Genomic DNA, 14,560 nt, shown 5'->3' on the forward strand with positions numbered 1-14,560 from the left:
TTCACCCAACAGGCTGGATCTGCCTGGAATCAAACCTCCCTCCCCACCTTCCTGCCAGGAAATTTTGCCCCACCTCCTTTCTGCCAAACCAGCTCCTTCACTTTCATCCAGACTCTGCTCCAGAAGAAATCCCCTGTGAGACTTCTCTCTAGGAAGCCTTCTTTGACTCATCAAAGGCCTGCTGATTGCCCTCAAGCACCCTTGTCCTGCCGGCCATCTTCACACACCTCCGCCTGTTGCTGGGGCCAGTCCTACCCCTTACGGAACTGATTTTAGGTCTGCTGACAATCTCACACTAGATGGTGTATGCGCGTGTGTGTGCGCGCGAGCACGTTCTGTGTCCTCCAGGAGATCCAGAACTAACGGGTGGGTCTTCCTGGAATCACATATCTAATAAAAGAGCAACTTCCACATTCTTATAGCATCTAAAATGGGAATGGGCTGCCTTGAATGGTAGTGACCTCTCTGTCAGGAGAAGGTTTCAAAGAATGGCTTGTTGTTTATTAGTGACAAATGTTTTTGAGCATTAATTATGTGTCTGGAACAGAGTAGGCATTCAATAAACATTTGTGTTTTTTTTTTTAAAGATTTTATTTATTTATTTTACACAGAGAGACACAGCGAGAGAGGGAACACAAGCAGGGGGAGTGGGAGAGGGAGAAGCAGGCTCCCCATGGAGCACGGAGCCCGATGCGGAGCTCGATCCCAGGAAGCTGGGATCATGACCTGAGCCGAAGGCAGACCTTTAACAACTGAGCCACCCAGGCGCCCCTCAATAAACTTTTGTTAAACAACTCCAACATGACTCACTCCCTTCCTACAATATGTAAAAATCTGGGATTTTGTGCTGATGGGGCCAACCAGTTGGGTCCTGAAAGTTAGGCTGATCTTTAAAGCATCCTGATGGGGGAACCCTAACCCAGAGGGCAGTCTAGGTAAGCAAGAGAGGACCTCTGATCACCCCTGGAAGAGAGTAGTGCCTGTACTGAGTCCTGGTGCTGGCTGTCTTCTGGGAACCACAGTGGAGGTGCTTTGGGATCTGGAAAGTAGAATGACACCTTGTTGGCCACATTGTCGGATTCCTTGGAACTAGCTTTGTTTATATCAACGTGGTAACCGAAGCTTTCCCCCGAGTCCGAACGTTCCCGCCTTGCTTCAGCTGTGCTGCAGAGCGCTGAGGAAAGGTGAGATGTGTCTAGAACCTGGCATTCTGGGGGGGGCAGCAGCCACGGCTGGGCAAGGTTATCGTGAGAGATGCCCCAAGGAGAGGAGCGTCTGGGGATGTTGGACGTCTTCCCACTGACCACCTTGGCAGTTGTAGGTCTTCCTTTTGTTGAAAAAGCCGGAGGTTTCCTCACCACCCCGTCCCCAGTGAGGGGATTTGGGTATCACAGAGCAAGTGGGATTTGGGGAGTCGTTTTATGACTCTGCTTACCATTTATTTGTTCTCTCTCTCTTTTTTTTTTTCTTAAACACATATATCAAGCATCCACTGAATGCCAAGGGCTGAGGAAGCCAACGGGAAGATACCAGAGCTCAGTGAGTCGGTGTTCCGGGAGCTCCCAGGGCTGCTGTTCCCTCTGCCCCCTTCCACAGGCGCAGCCCAGAGACTCTGCAGAGACACCCCCCACCCGCTGCCACGGGAATTCCTTACACGCCGCTTCTCAAGTGCAGCACACATCGCCGTCCTCCGCAGGATCTGCTGAAACATGGATCGCTGGGCCCACCTCCAGAGTTTCTGATGGAGCAGGTCAGGGAGGGGCCTGAGATTATGCATTTCAAGTAAGTTTCCAGGTGTTGGTGAACCACTGACACACATTATTGTAGACATCTTACCTTTCTCGAATGCCTTCACGATGCCCACATTTCATGGCAATAGCATCCTCTTGAGACCTCAGGCCCGAGATGATGCTCCTTACCTTTTACCAAGGAGAAAACGGGAGGACAGAGAGGTTCCAAGACACCACGGCACTGTCCTCTTTTCCTCCATATCCTCACAGTTCATTGGCATGCTGTTTGGGGGTTAGTCTCTTCAGGGGCTGCCTCCTTTATTCGAATGTGAATCTCAAGAGGGCGGAGGTCATGCCTGTACTGTCCACCGTTTCCTGGGTATCTAAGACAATGTCTGGCACATAGTAGATGCTCAATAAGTATTTGTGAAATAAATGAATGTGTGATTACTGAGATTACAGGGCTGGCTAGTAGCAAAGTTGGGACCAGGTCTCAGATGCCTTGACTTTTAGAAGCACGCTTTCCCATTTGGGGCCCTTTGCCTGTCCTCCAGAGCAGGACCCCAAAGTGCCCGTTGGGCCCGGGAGCCCAGAGTATGGAGAGCTGGCCCAGGGGGATCCAGTGGGGTCAGAGGTGTCTATTCCTCCCCTCGCCCCACCCTCGTCAGGTGCCGCCTGCAGTCCCTATTCAGGCCGAGAACCTGGCAGCGGGAGACCTGGCTCGGCATTTGTCTCCCGCGTCTCTGCACTTCAGGGTCCAAATCTGTGACATGAAGGTAACAGCGCCCTGCCTCGGAAGGTTGTTGCGGGAATTAAATGAGCTATCACGGCCACGAGCGCTTTGCTTACTGTGTGCCCGACGTGCCGGTGATTTACATACTGGACTCACTTCACCTCCACAGCAAGCCTGCTGTTATCCCCAAGTTACAGGGGAAGAAACTGAGGCACGGAGAGGTTAAGTGCTTGGCCGAAGTCACACACACACACACGCACGCACACACACACGCGCGCGCGCACACGCACACACACACACACACACACAGCTTACTCAGTGGCAGAGCCAGTGAGGACTTACACCCAGACAGGCTAGTTCCAGGGTGTGTGCTTAGCCAGAGCGCGCGTGTGCGTGGAACCCGCTCGCCCAAACGCTCGCTCCTGATTCCAGGCTGGCACTGCCACCGCGGCCCAGAGGCCCTCCCCTCGTTCAGTGCCGGGGACAGTCCCAGTCTCTCTCCCACCCTGTCCCACCTCACTGCCTTTTCTGCCAGCACTGGGGAAATCCCCAGGGAGAAGAATGGGGAATTCCTGGGATCAGGGAGAGACATTCCTAAGGGCTCGGGAAGCCTCTGCCTTCGGCTTGGTGTGCTTAATGAATGAGGGAGGCGCTCGCAGCTGGCCCGGCAGAGGACGCCCCCCAGGCAGAAGCAGGGATAGGAGACGAGCACATCTGGGGGACTCGTGCTGGGTGCCCTCAGGAGGGGTGGGGTGAAACGGTGGAGAGGGGATAGGTGACACCTCCCTCCCCCCTGCTATCAGCCCCTGGGAACCCACCCTGTCATGTCTCCAGACTGCCCCCTCAGACAGCTGCGGAGAGTCGGAGGACGGGGCTTGGGCAGGGTGGGGTGGGTAGGATAGGAGGGAGACAAAGCCTTCCTTAACTTCCATCACTGAACATCTGGTTCCACCTAGTGGCCTCTGACGTTCCAGCTGCCGGAGCCGAACCCGGGAAGCTCAGGACCAGCAGAGGGGGTGCTCTTTCAGCCAGTGGGTGTTTCCTGAGTCCCTACTCCGTGCCAGGCACACGCTGCAGTGCAGTGGGGCATATCCGTAAGTATAAAGAAGAAGATAGCTAACATTTTCCCAGCTCACCCCATGCCAGCCCCGGGCTCAGGGCTACACCGTGTTGGCACGTACCTGACACGGAGCACTGGGGATCAGAGCCTGGCCTTGACTTCTTTGGACTTCAGTTTCCACTTCTGAAAAGTAAGAAGGCTGGTGTAGATCATCCTTAGGGTCTCCTCCTGGATAAAAGTCTGTAAGGCTACACAAAGGAGTGGTTAAGAGTTTTAGCTTTAGAGTTGGACAAACCTGCATTTGGATCCCAGCTGGTGTTCATGAGCTGTGTGTCCCAGGGCAAGTTACTTTACTTCTCCGAGCCCCAAGATTAAGTATGGTAATTATACCAAGTGTTTAGCTCAGGGCCCGGCGCTTGGTGAGTGCTCAGTAAATAGTGGTGACGATGTGGGTGGTGACCCTAGTTCCCAAAATAGCCACACCACAAGGCAGAAGGTAGTTTCAACAACAGCCTAAGTGCCATGGGCGTTTGGAAGGAGCTGACTCACTCGGGGGCAGGGCCAGGGGTCAGTTCTCCAGTGGGATTGAGAAAGCACAATTCCGAGGGTGGACCACAGGATGCTGGGGATGAGGGCTGGGTGCCCGGTGCATCTCCCACAGCCCCTCCTCCACCCTTCCCGAGCATGTGAGCCTGAGTCCTGGCTGCTCCGCTCTGCTGGGGGGGCGGGGTGCGGGCCAGGGGGGTGCTGGCAACAAGGGGGACAGCTGAGTCCTTGGCTGACCTAACTTCTGGGTGAAACTCTGCCTCTTTGTTGTGACACTCTGAACCCCAGACATGGTCAGTCCTTCAGCCACCTGTGCCCCCTGTCCCCATGAAAAGGATGAACAGTAAGAAGCCGGAAAGAAAAATGTTTAAAAGGCCATAGATGCTTCCCTGACCTTGTCTGAGGGTATGTCAGTGTTTTTCTCTTCTTCTCTTGCTCCTCTTCCTTTTTTTCTTGGGATTCCTATTTTTATGCAGCAGGTTCAGGGCCCCTCTGGGTGTGGAGGATTTCCTGGTCAGGAAGTCTTCCAGGAAAGTCACTTCCAAGTTGCTCTGCTCCTGGGAGGCCCTGGTTGATGTTTGCTGGGTGCGTGCGTGACTTGCAGCTCGGGCCCCAGAGGTCCGGCTGCTCTTCTCTTGCTCTGGCCCTGAGGCGCGGGACACAGCGCGGGACACAGCGCGGAACACAGCGGCCGGCCCTCTCCTTGTTTTTAGTCCATTTTCTTCCGCTTCCTGGGGCTGCCTGTGGGTGAGGAGCTCCTCGGGCCTCACCCCGAACCCTCCCCTCTGTGTGCTTGCACCCTCTCTGGCCCCCTGACCCACCCGCGCCTCCACCCTCCTCTCTCTCCTTTCTCGGGAGCTGCAGATCATTTCTTCCCAGATCTTGACCCGAATGACTGTGGCCCATTCAGTTCCACGAGCGCAAAGCCGAGGCTTTCTCCCACCCTCACTCCACATTCTTCCCCGCACAGGTGAGTGTCTCACTGTCTACTCCATGCCCAGGGATCAGCCAGAGCCCTCCAAGGCTGGCGGTTTTCCTGCGCTCTGCTCTTTGCCACCCTCCAGACTGCTGCCTCCCAAAGGGTGCCCCTGCCTCTTGTCCTCCTCCATCCTCCAGCTCCCGGCTGCCTGCCGAGACCCCAGCTGGCCATCAGGGAACCCTCGAAATAACCTGCTCAAGTCACTGTTCCTCTGCTCAGCAGCTTGTAACACTCTCCACTGCCTTTGGGATAAATGGAACCCCCTCAGCCTGGCAGACACAGTCCTTCCTGGTCCCTCCTCTGCTGACCTCTCCAGGCTCCCTGCCCCAAGCTCCCAGGCTCTCTCCCGCAGTCCCCTGCATCCCAGCCTCCTTGACATTCCTGCTGGCTCTCAGGGGCATTGCCCCGGTCACATCTCTGAGCCGTAGCCCTGCGGTATCTTCTGCCCAGAGCGCTGACTTCCCTATCATCTGTCTGGCAGACACAGTCATGTCTCAGGAACCATTCAAACGCCCGCTCATCTGGGAGGCCTTCCAGATCCCTCCAGGCCCCTGTGGGTTCCCTCAGCGACTTGTCCTTTGCCATTCACAACATCTATCACACTGAATTATAATTACTTATTGACATGTTCCTTTTCCCCTCCGGAAGGAATGTTGCTTGGTGGCAGAGGTCTTTCACCCTTTTGTTTTCTGACTGTCTGGAGCATAGCAGGTGCTCAGTAAATATTGGTTATTGCAAATGTCCATCCATCACGTGTCTGGATCAGAATGTGGTTTTCAAGTTTTGATTTTGCTGCTTTCTGCGGGGAGTTCATGTGCTGACGAGGCAGGCAGATGGACTGGTGCCTGTTGAGTTACAAGCTCTGGAGTCAGATCCGGGTCCTGGGCTTGGCTTTACCATGTATTAGCTGTGTGCTAAGTGACTGACCTCTGCAAGCCTGAAAAATGGTAATGGTAGCTTTTGCCCAGTCGAGCGGTTGTGAGGGTTAGTGGGGAAGGCAGCCAGCTGCTAGTGAGTGTTTGAGAAAGGACACCGAGTGTTATCGTCCGGTTTCAAACGGAAGAGCTGCCGGAGAAGTGTCTCCTGAGGCCGAGTCTGGAGGCCCGTGTTTCAGTCCCGGCTCGGCCTCTGCACACCGTGGGACCCTAGGCCAGCCACATTCCCTCTCTGGCGTCCGTGGTGGGAGCAGCTGGCCTCCGAGGGCCCCGCAGGTCTGACCTGCTGCCGCCCTGTGGGGCCGAGGAGGATGTCCTGGAGGGCGAGATGTGTGAGGGCAGCAAAGAGTGCTCTATGTCCAGCAGAGGGCCCTGCCCAGCCCCTGGCCAGCCGGTGGGAGGGAGCAGCCCGAGTCTACTGGAGCAGGCTGGTGATGCCAGACGCCTGACTGGAGGCGGACCAAGCGGCCCGCTGCCTCTCTCCGGTCAGCCCAGCGCTTGGGTCCCTCGCCCTCACCTGCTCTTCGGGGAGGCGTCCGGCCATGCGGCAGCTGTGGCCACTGGCCGTCTCTCTTGCCGTGCTATTGGCTGCGGGGCTGAGCAGAGTCTCTGGGGGTGCCGCCCTGCCCGCGGGCCGGCACAGGGCCGAGGCCCAGGAGCAGCAGAGCCGGTCCAAGAGAGGCACCGAGGATGAGGAGGCCAAAGGGGTGCAGCAGTATGTGCCCGAGGAGTGGGCCGAGTACCCCCGGCCCATCCACCCTGCTGGCCTGCAGCCCTCCAAGCCCTTGGTGGCCACCAGCCCCAACCCAGACAAGGATGGGGGCACGGCAGGCAGCGGCCAGGAGCCTCGGGGCAATCTGACAGGGACGCCGGGCCAGAGGCTGCAGATTCAGAACCCCCTGTACCCGGTGACTGACAGCTCCTACAGAGCTTATGCCATCATGCTCCTGGCCCTGGTGGTGTTTGCCGTGGGCATCGTGGGAAACCTGTCGGTCATGTGCATCGTGTGGCACAGCTACTACCTGAAGAGTGCCTGGAACTCCATCCTGGCCAGCTTGGCCCTCTGGGATTTTCTGGTCCTCTTTTTCTGCCTCCCGGTGGTCATCTTCAATGAGCTCACCAAGCAGAGGTTGCTGGGCGATGCCTCTTGCCGGGCCGTGCCCTTCATGGAGGTGAGTGTGTGTCCTGTCGGAGCTTGGCTCTGGGCTGTCCGAAGTGGGCTCTGTGGGTGCGCAGGACCCCAGAGGCCTGGTGCTCTGTCTCGCTTCTCATCCCGTTTGGGCAAGGAGACAGGTGCTGCATTGATTCCTGGTGGCTCTCAGGTAAACGCAGCCAGCTAAGGGGAGCAGGGAGGTGGGCAGGAGCTCTGGGGGCCAGCCCCAGCCCGGTCTCTTGCTTCGGGAGCAGCCTCAAGGCAAATCTCTCCCCTTTTCTCTTTGCTCTGAACCGTCCCCTCCCCTCCTTAACCCCCTTCCATTTGTCCACCCAGGAAATCGCTCTGTCCACAGTATGTCTCCTTTTCTCCCTCTTTGCCGCTGCCCTGCCCTTCTTTACTTCTGAATATCCTGCTTCTCCAAGCAGTGTGTGAAGGGAGATCCCAGTTTCCTGCAGCGCCCCCCAAAATCAAGTCAGTGTCCACTCCCCATGAATGCAAGCACCAGAAAGAAAGTCCCTTCCTTACTGTGATGGTTGTTGCTCTCTGAAAGGGTGCCGGAGCCCGGGGGTGAGGGGCTCAGTATCAGCTCTGTCTCTGACACACTGGGTATCACTGGGCAGGTGACGCCTCCTGTCCAGTTCGCTTAGCTCCCAACCATGGGGTAGACCAGATGGCTCCTCTGGCAGGTTTCTTCTACAATTCCAAAGTAAACCATCATCCTCACCTCTGGGGACTTCCACCTTAAGACAGGTGCATGGGTGATGATGGAGGTGTAGATCATATACAGACACCTTAATCAAAACATTACAAAAATATACCAATCTTTGTGCATTTAGGCAAGACCCAGCAAGGCCGGCCACCATGTCCGCACAGGAGCACAAAAGAAGCAAGCAGCCTTTTAAATTTTGGCTACATCGAGGGGAGTGGGTACTCACGAGGACGGGAGTGACTGGCCTCCCCGTGAAGGCTGCTGTCTTCCAGATGCGTGGAGGATGCTGTGGGCCATGGGTGATGTGCCCGGGGTGGAGAAGGAATCAGGATCAGGCATGTGGGCCCTATTCCCAACTCTGTCCCCAGTTCCCTGTATATTAGTGATGATTTCATATTTGGACAGCCTGAGGCTCAGCAGTTGGTGCAGCCCTTCATGTCCTTCCCAACCCGGGGAGACCACCTAACCGGGGCCCAAAGGTACTCAAACCTCAAAGAAGATCCTGCAACTGGGGCTAGGCTTGGCGTCTTAGTTATCCTGCGGGGTGCAGAGCCCAGGCGCCCCGTGAGAGGCCGGACACAGGGACTAGGTGAGGAACCGGGCTTTACCCCTCACTAGCTGAGTGACCTAGGTAAGTGACCTAACCTGTCTATACCTCAGTTTTGCCCTCTGTAAGTTGGGGATAATAATAATAAAAACCATCTGAATGAATTCTTGAAGGATTAAATGGGTAATATCTACAAAGTCCTTAGCATTAAAATAACTCAGTAAGGGCGCGCCTGGGTGGCTCGGTCGTTAAACGACTGTCTTCAGCTCATTATCCCAGCGTCCTGGGATCGAGCCCCACATCGGGCTCCCTGCTCGGCGGGAAGCCTGCTTCTCCCTCTCCCACTCCCCCGCTTGTGTTCCCTTTCTCGCGGTCTCTCTCTCTGTCAAATAAATAAATAAAGTCTTTAAAAAATAAAATAAATAAAATAAAATAATTCAGTAAGTATTGGGTTTTGCCAGGAAAGGGAGAGGAGGAGGACAGACATATGGGAACTCTTGTCTGCATGGAAGCCTGGCCATGCCTGACTATGGGTCTCAACATACCTAACACCCAGGCTGTGGCCTCCACCCTCCTAGGTTACTGGCTCCACACCTCCTAGAGGATGGAGATGGTCATGAGCTGGTAGAGCCCCCTCTTCAGGCTAGGTGATGGAGTACGAGTTAAAATACCCTGCTCTGGGGGTGCCTGGGTGGCTCAGTCGGTTAAGTGGCTGCCTTCAGCTCAGGTCATGATCCCAGAGTCCTGGGATCGAGCCCCGCATCGGGTTCCCTGCTCAGCAGAGAGCCTGCTTCTCCCTCTCCCTCTGCCTGCCGCTCTGCCTACTTGTGCTCTCTGTCAAATAAATAAATTTTAAAAAAAAAAATCTTAAAAAAAAAAAAAATACCCTGCTCTGGAACACTTTTATAGGGAGGATCCCAGGACGGACCCCAGGAGGGAGCAGGAGAAGACAACTTGGAATTTGTTTTTTTTTGTTTTGTCCAAGCCCCAAAGGCTGCTCATCCGCAGGGCTCCCCTGCCAAGGGAGGGGCGTGGGTTCTCACAAAGATCACTTGGGGGCAGTGCTAATGAGCCAGGGATTGTGTTCCCCTGGCCAGAAGAGGGAAGAATTTGGACAGAAGGGGGGATCTGAGCACAATCCCTGAGTGTGGTCGAGCATCACCCGACAGCTTGGGAGGATTCTTTTCTTCCTCTTTTCTCTCTGGCACTTTCTTCCCCTGCTGCTCTGGCTTCTTTCTCTTGGCTCCCGGGGTGATTTTCCTCAGTGCTCAATGAATAGCATCCGGGAGGGTGGGCCCAGGCTGTTTTGGAGGGGGGCTGCTTCCCCACACAGCCAGGCCCTGGGCTTTTCTGGATAGGATGGGGAGAGTGAGTGTGTATGTGAGTGTGTGTGTGTATCTCAGCCATGTTTCAAAAACCTTTCACCTGATGCACATAATGGGATGTGGGAATGGAAGGACCTGCAAAGACCCAGAACTTCTATGTCTTTGTCTTGATGCCTCATTCGAGATGATTTTTCAAAGTCTCAGAGAGCCTAAGGGTCTGTGGGACCCAGGCCATTCATTCCCTCACCCAGGAGGCAAAGAAGCAAGGTGGAAAGAGTGGGACCGGTCTGCACGTGGACCTCAACTCTGCCATTGACCAAGTCACTTGTCCTGCCTGAGCTAGTTTCTTCCCGTGTGGGATTGTCAGCTGCAAGGATTTGGTGACAGGGTGTGAAGTGCCTGATGCCTGACGTGTGAGAAATGCTCACTAAATGTCATTCCTATCATCTCTGCACTTGCCACTCAGCTCCCCGTCTAGGCTGGAGACCAGGCACCCTCCCCCCTCTCCCCAGCCCCCACCCCCGCCCCCAGGCCCTCTGGCTTTGACCACGTGCTCCTCTCCTCCACGCCTTTGCCCACAGGTCTCCTCACTGGGAGTCACCACCTTCAGCCTCTGCGCCCTGGGCATCGACCGCTTCCACGTGGCCACCAGCACCCTGCCCAAGGTGAGGCCCATCGAGCGGTGCCAATCCATCCTGGCCAAGCTGGCCGTCATCTGGGTGGGCTCCGTGATCCTGGCCATGCCCGAGCTCCTACTGTGGCAGCTGTCACAGGAGCCTGCCCCCACCACGGGCACCCTGGACTCATGCATCATGAAACCGTCGGCCAGCCTGCCCGAGTCGCTCTACTCGCTGGTGATGACCTACCAGAACGCCCGCATGTGGTGGTACTTCGGCTGCTACTTCTGCCTGCCCATCCTCTTCACTGTCACCTGCCAGCTGGTGACGTGGCGGGTGCGGGGCCCTCCGGGGAGGAAGCCCGAGTGCCGGGCCGACAAGCACGAGCAGTGTGAGAGCCAGCTCAACAGCACCGTGGTGGGCCTGACGGTGGTCTACGCCCTCTGCGCCCTCCCCGAGAACGTCTGCAACGTCGTGGTGGCCTACCTCTCCACGGAGCTGACTCGCCAGACCCTAGACCTCCTGGGCCTCATCAACCAGTTCTCCGCCTTCTCCAAGGGGGCCATCACGCCCGTGCTCCTCCTGTGCACTTGCAGGCCGCTGGGCCAGGCCTTCCTGGGCTGCTGCTGCTGCTGCTGGGGGGGGTGTGGCGGCGCCTCAGCCGCCCGCGCCTCGGACACCAAGCTCAAGGCCGCCGCACCCTCCTCCATCTACTTCCACAAGCCCAGGGAGTCGCCCCCACTCCTGCCCCTGGGCACGCCTTGCTGAGGCCAGGCTCCAGCCTGGGGGAGGCATGGGGGCAGGGGCACAGAGGGGCGGGGAGGGCGCCCCCCCCAAGCCTGGGTCTGGTGTTTCTGCCCCCATAGGTCTCGCTTCTCTGCCGTCTTGCTCTCTAGTGATGGACTTGGCTCCTCCTGCCGGGGTTTGGGTTAGGCACAGCAAAGCCCCCTCCCCCAGCAGGACCTTCCCTGTCACTCTGTGGGGCCTTCCAGCCCTGGGCTCTCAACTGGTGGGTGGTGATGCTTCCGGGTCCTTAGAACTGCCTAGAAACTCTCAGTCCCCGCCCCTCTGCCCCCCCCCTCCCCTCCAGCCGGGAGCCAGAACTTCACCTGTCTCTGTCTTGGAATCTGCTATACTTTAGTTGGGCCCTCTCTAAGTGTCTTCCTGACACTCATCCATCCTAGAATAGGGGGTCCTTTGGGGGCCAGCCCTACCTGGCTCTTCTCTGGACCAGATCTTCCCCAGCCTTGGACACCTCCTCTTCCTCCTGGCAACTCCCCTCCTTCCAGAGGATTTCTCTCTCCTTCCTCTTCCTTCTTTGACATATCCTGGGTTGCCCTGTCCCCACCTCCCTTGGTGGGTCCCCCTCTGTAGCAGGCCCTTCTTCAAAAACAATAAACTAGGTAGAACTATCCCTGTGCCCACTGGAGTTTCTTGTGCTACACCCTGACAGTGCCCAGATGCACCTGGCCCTTCTCCAGGACAGGTGGGACCCTAGGGGGATTCCTCCTGGCCCCCTCTGGCCCTTTCTGGCCTGTGGCTGATATCCTGCCCAGCCCAACAGCCCTATGGCTTTTGAGGGGCAGAGTGGAGGGAGGGCTTGGGAAGTAGAGACTAAGTCTTCATCCTGACGTGAGCCTGAGCATCCTTGGGAAGTCAAAAGGCTTCTGGAGCCCCCACCTCTGCTCCTCGCTCTCCACAAAGCCCCCATTTTAGAGAAAACAGCAGCCTTCCCTCTGTGAGCCCCGGGGGTTCCAGCCCCTCTGACTCTGAGAGAGCTGCTCTTGTTCAGTTTCTTAGAACAGACTGTTTTGCCTGTAGACGGCCCAGCTGCCTGTTCCCCGTCTGCCCCCATCCTGCCCCCACCACACCCCCTTCCTGGCAGCCAGAGCTCGATCCTGTGCCCTCAGGGACCCTTCAGCTCCTCCTGCTGGTCCTGCCCCAGGTGTCCCACTTCCACCGGGTCCCCCTCTGGGGCCCTTGCAAAGGCCCCCTTAACCTTGTTTGGGCCCAGAGAAGCTGGCCCGAGGTCAACCAGAAGGGACACCTTGGCCTAGGCCACAAATCACTCCCTGCCTCCTAAGCCCAGCTTCCTTCAGAACCACCCTTCCCCATCCAAAGTGCAGCTCTGGGTCCCACCAGCGACTTCTGGCTGCCAGGTCTACCTAGAACCTCTACAGGGGGCCTTGGAAGGGCCCCAGGGACCCGGGATGAAGAGGGACAGTGGTTGCTGAGTGCACTGGGCCCCATTCTCCTCTGTCTACCCCACCCACACCCACTGGCCTCAGCCCGGCCCGGACCCAAGCCTCCTTCCCCCCCCTCTCTTGGGGATCTTAATGGCCTTGTTCTCTCTTCCTGGCACCCACCCCCAGGATGGGTGACGCCAAGAGAGAGGGAGGCCGTTGCTAAGTGATGAGGCCGCCATGTGCTGAGGAATGACACCCACCCATCTCTCAGCAGACCTGTTGCCACAGCGACTGGAGCCTTCGGCTTTGTCTGTAGAAACTTAAGATGGGTGGGTGGGGGGCAAGTTGGAGAGGGGGCCACAGGCAGGCTTGCGGCACTGAGGTCACCAAGGCCATTTCTCCCACACCCCCCAACTTCCTCTCTACCCCCACTCCCACCCCCAGTCCTAGACTCACCAGGAGCTTCCCATGGGATGTAGGGAGGGGGCCCGGGGTGAACTGAGGTAAAGTCTGGCACCGGGAGAGGGCTGAGGATGGAAGGCTGAGGAAAGGGGAGGGGGGAGCCTCAGCATCCTGTTTGGGAGGCCTTTCCAGAGGGCACCCCCCCACACACACACATCCCTGTCTCTCCCTCCTGCTGGTTGGCCAGCTCAGAGCTGAAGAGAGGTGGGGGGATGGTGTCTCCAGGGCCCTGCCACCACCTCGGCCTCCCACGCCTGCCAACGTGAGTGGCTTGCAAGATTAGTCAGCAGGCCAGCAGGGCCTTGGGAAAGAGCCACTGTCCCTCCAGCCTGGGCCAGCTGGGGGAACAATGTGGCATTTGTTGCTTAGGGGTCCCAGGCTTGGGATGGGGGAGCAGGTTGGCACAGTGGTGGGCGGTGGATTTGAGCTGGGATGCTCAGAGGCAGCGCAGACATTCTCCCTCCCCCTCAGGGTGGACTTTAGACCAGCCCTCAGACCCCTGATGGGGGGTGGGGGACGGAGGGCAACCCACTGAGCCTCCCCCCTCCGCTAGGAAAGCACCAGCGCTTCGCGGTGAGAATCGCCTCCCTCCAATCAGACTGGATGGTTACTGAGCCTCTCAGTTTCCTCATCCATAAAATGGGAATAACCCCTCTCTCAGAGGACTACAGTTGTTAAATGGGACAAGATACATAAAGCATCTGGCATGACGCCTGGCACCTTTTCTTCCTTTCCTCCTTTTGGGAAATGAATTCTCTAGTACTACAGAGTACGCTTGGCCAGGGTACTCTCAAAACTCATCCAGGCTTTGGCGCTTCGAAGGGCCCCAAGCATGAGGATTTACAGATAGACGCCCAAGTCCGTTCCCTGCCCCAAGTTTCCCAAGGTCTTCAGGCCCTATTAGGCACCTGCTGTGTGCAGGCAGGGCGGTAGGAAGATGCCTACTTGCTCAGCACCAGCTCATCCTGCTAATCTCAGATGCTGCCCCTCATCGGGGGATTCAGGACGAGGAAAGGCAGGTCAACCTGACCCCTGCCCCCGTCCTGCTCCCCGTATGAGTGACAGGCCTCTTCCGGCCTCCCAGGCCAGGGGCCGCCTCTGCAGCAGGGGGAGCACAGGGCCAGGCTGGCCCCAGCTCCGACCTCCTTAACCAGGGGGCACATTTCCTATTCCTTAGAGCTGGAAGACACCCTGAAATCATTTTGCTCCCTTTGCCAAATTCCATCCACGTTCTTTCCTCAGACTCCCCTGAGGCAAGTCATTTCTGATGAGAAAAGTGCCTCCAGGAGGAAGCCCTGGGCCCCAAGAAAGGGCTGGTGAAGTTCAGAACCAACAGGCTCAGAACTCTGAGCCCTGGGCTCCCTGCTCCCAGATCTTAGCAAACCCTGTGGCTCCTTCTTCCTACAGAGGCAGGACGAGAGGGCATGGAGCAGCTGTAGGGGCCTGCTCCATTTTCCAGAGGGGAGGGAGGCTGGGGGGGGCAAGCAGGGGGGAGGCGGGGCTTGCTGCAAAACTGGGTCAAGATGGCCCCGGATTTGGGTAAGCAGGGCCCACAAGGCTCTACGACAGCAGCTG

The 14,560-nt window shown here is 57.2% G+C and overlaps 1 protein-coding gene and 1 long non-coding RNA gene across 7 annotated transcripts; one reads left to right on the top strand and one right to left on the bottom strand.

The window, feature by feature from the left end:
- Positions 1–594: 594 nt before the first annotated feature.
- LOC118532277 (uncharacterized) lies at positions 595–8,626 on the bottom strand. Of its 6 annotated transcripts, none has more exons than XR_004915625.2 (5): positions 4,464–4,793; positions 3,645–3,771; positions 1,920–2,125; positions 1,655–1,763; positions 595–1,039 (listed from the first exon to the last, which is right to left on the bottom strand). It is a non-coding gene; the product is annotated as an uncharacterized LOC118532277 (long non-coding RNA). The 6 variants fall into 6 exon arrangements; XR_013449923.1 differs by having other exon boundaries at positions 1,837–2,125; XR_013449922.1 differs by lacking the exon at positions 4,464–4,793 and adding an exon at positions 8,075–8,626 and having other exon boundaries at positions 1,655–2,125; positions 3,645–3,706.
- Positions 6,380–11,749, top strand: GPR37L1 (G protein-coupled receptor 37 like 1). The gene is made up of 2 exons (XM_036086707.2): positions 6,380–7,155; positions 10,302–11,749. The coding sequence occupies exons 1-2, from the start codon at positions 6,526–6,528 to the stop codon at positions 11,103–11,105; spliced, it is 1,434 nt and encodes a 477-aa protein (XP_035942600.1). The 5' UTR covers positions 6,380–6,525; the 3' UTR covers positions 11,106–11,749.
- The last annotated feature ends 2,811 nt before the right edge of the window (positions 11,750–14,560 follow it).

Source organism: Halichoerus grypus, chromosome 7 (assembly GCF_964656455.1).
Source record: "Halichoerus grypus chromosome 7, mHalGry1.hap1.1, whole genome shotgun sequence".
NCBI lineage: Eukaryota > Metazoa > Chordata > Mammalia > Carnivora > Phocidae > Halichoerus > Halichoerus grypus.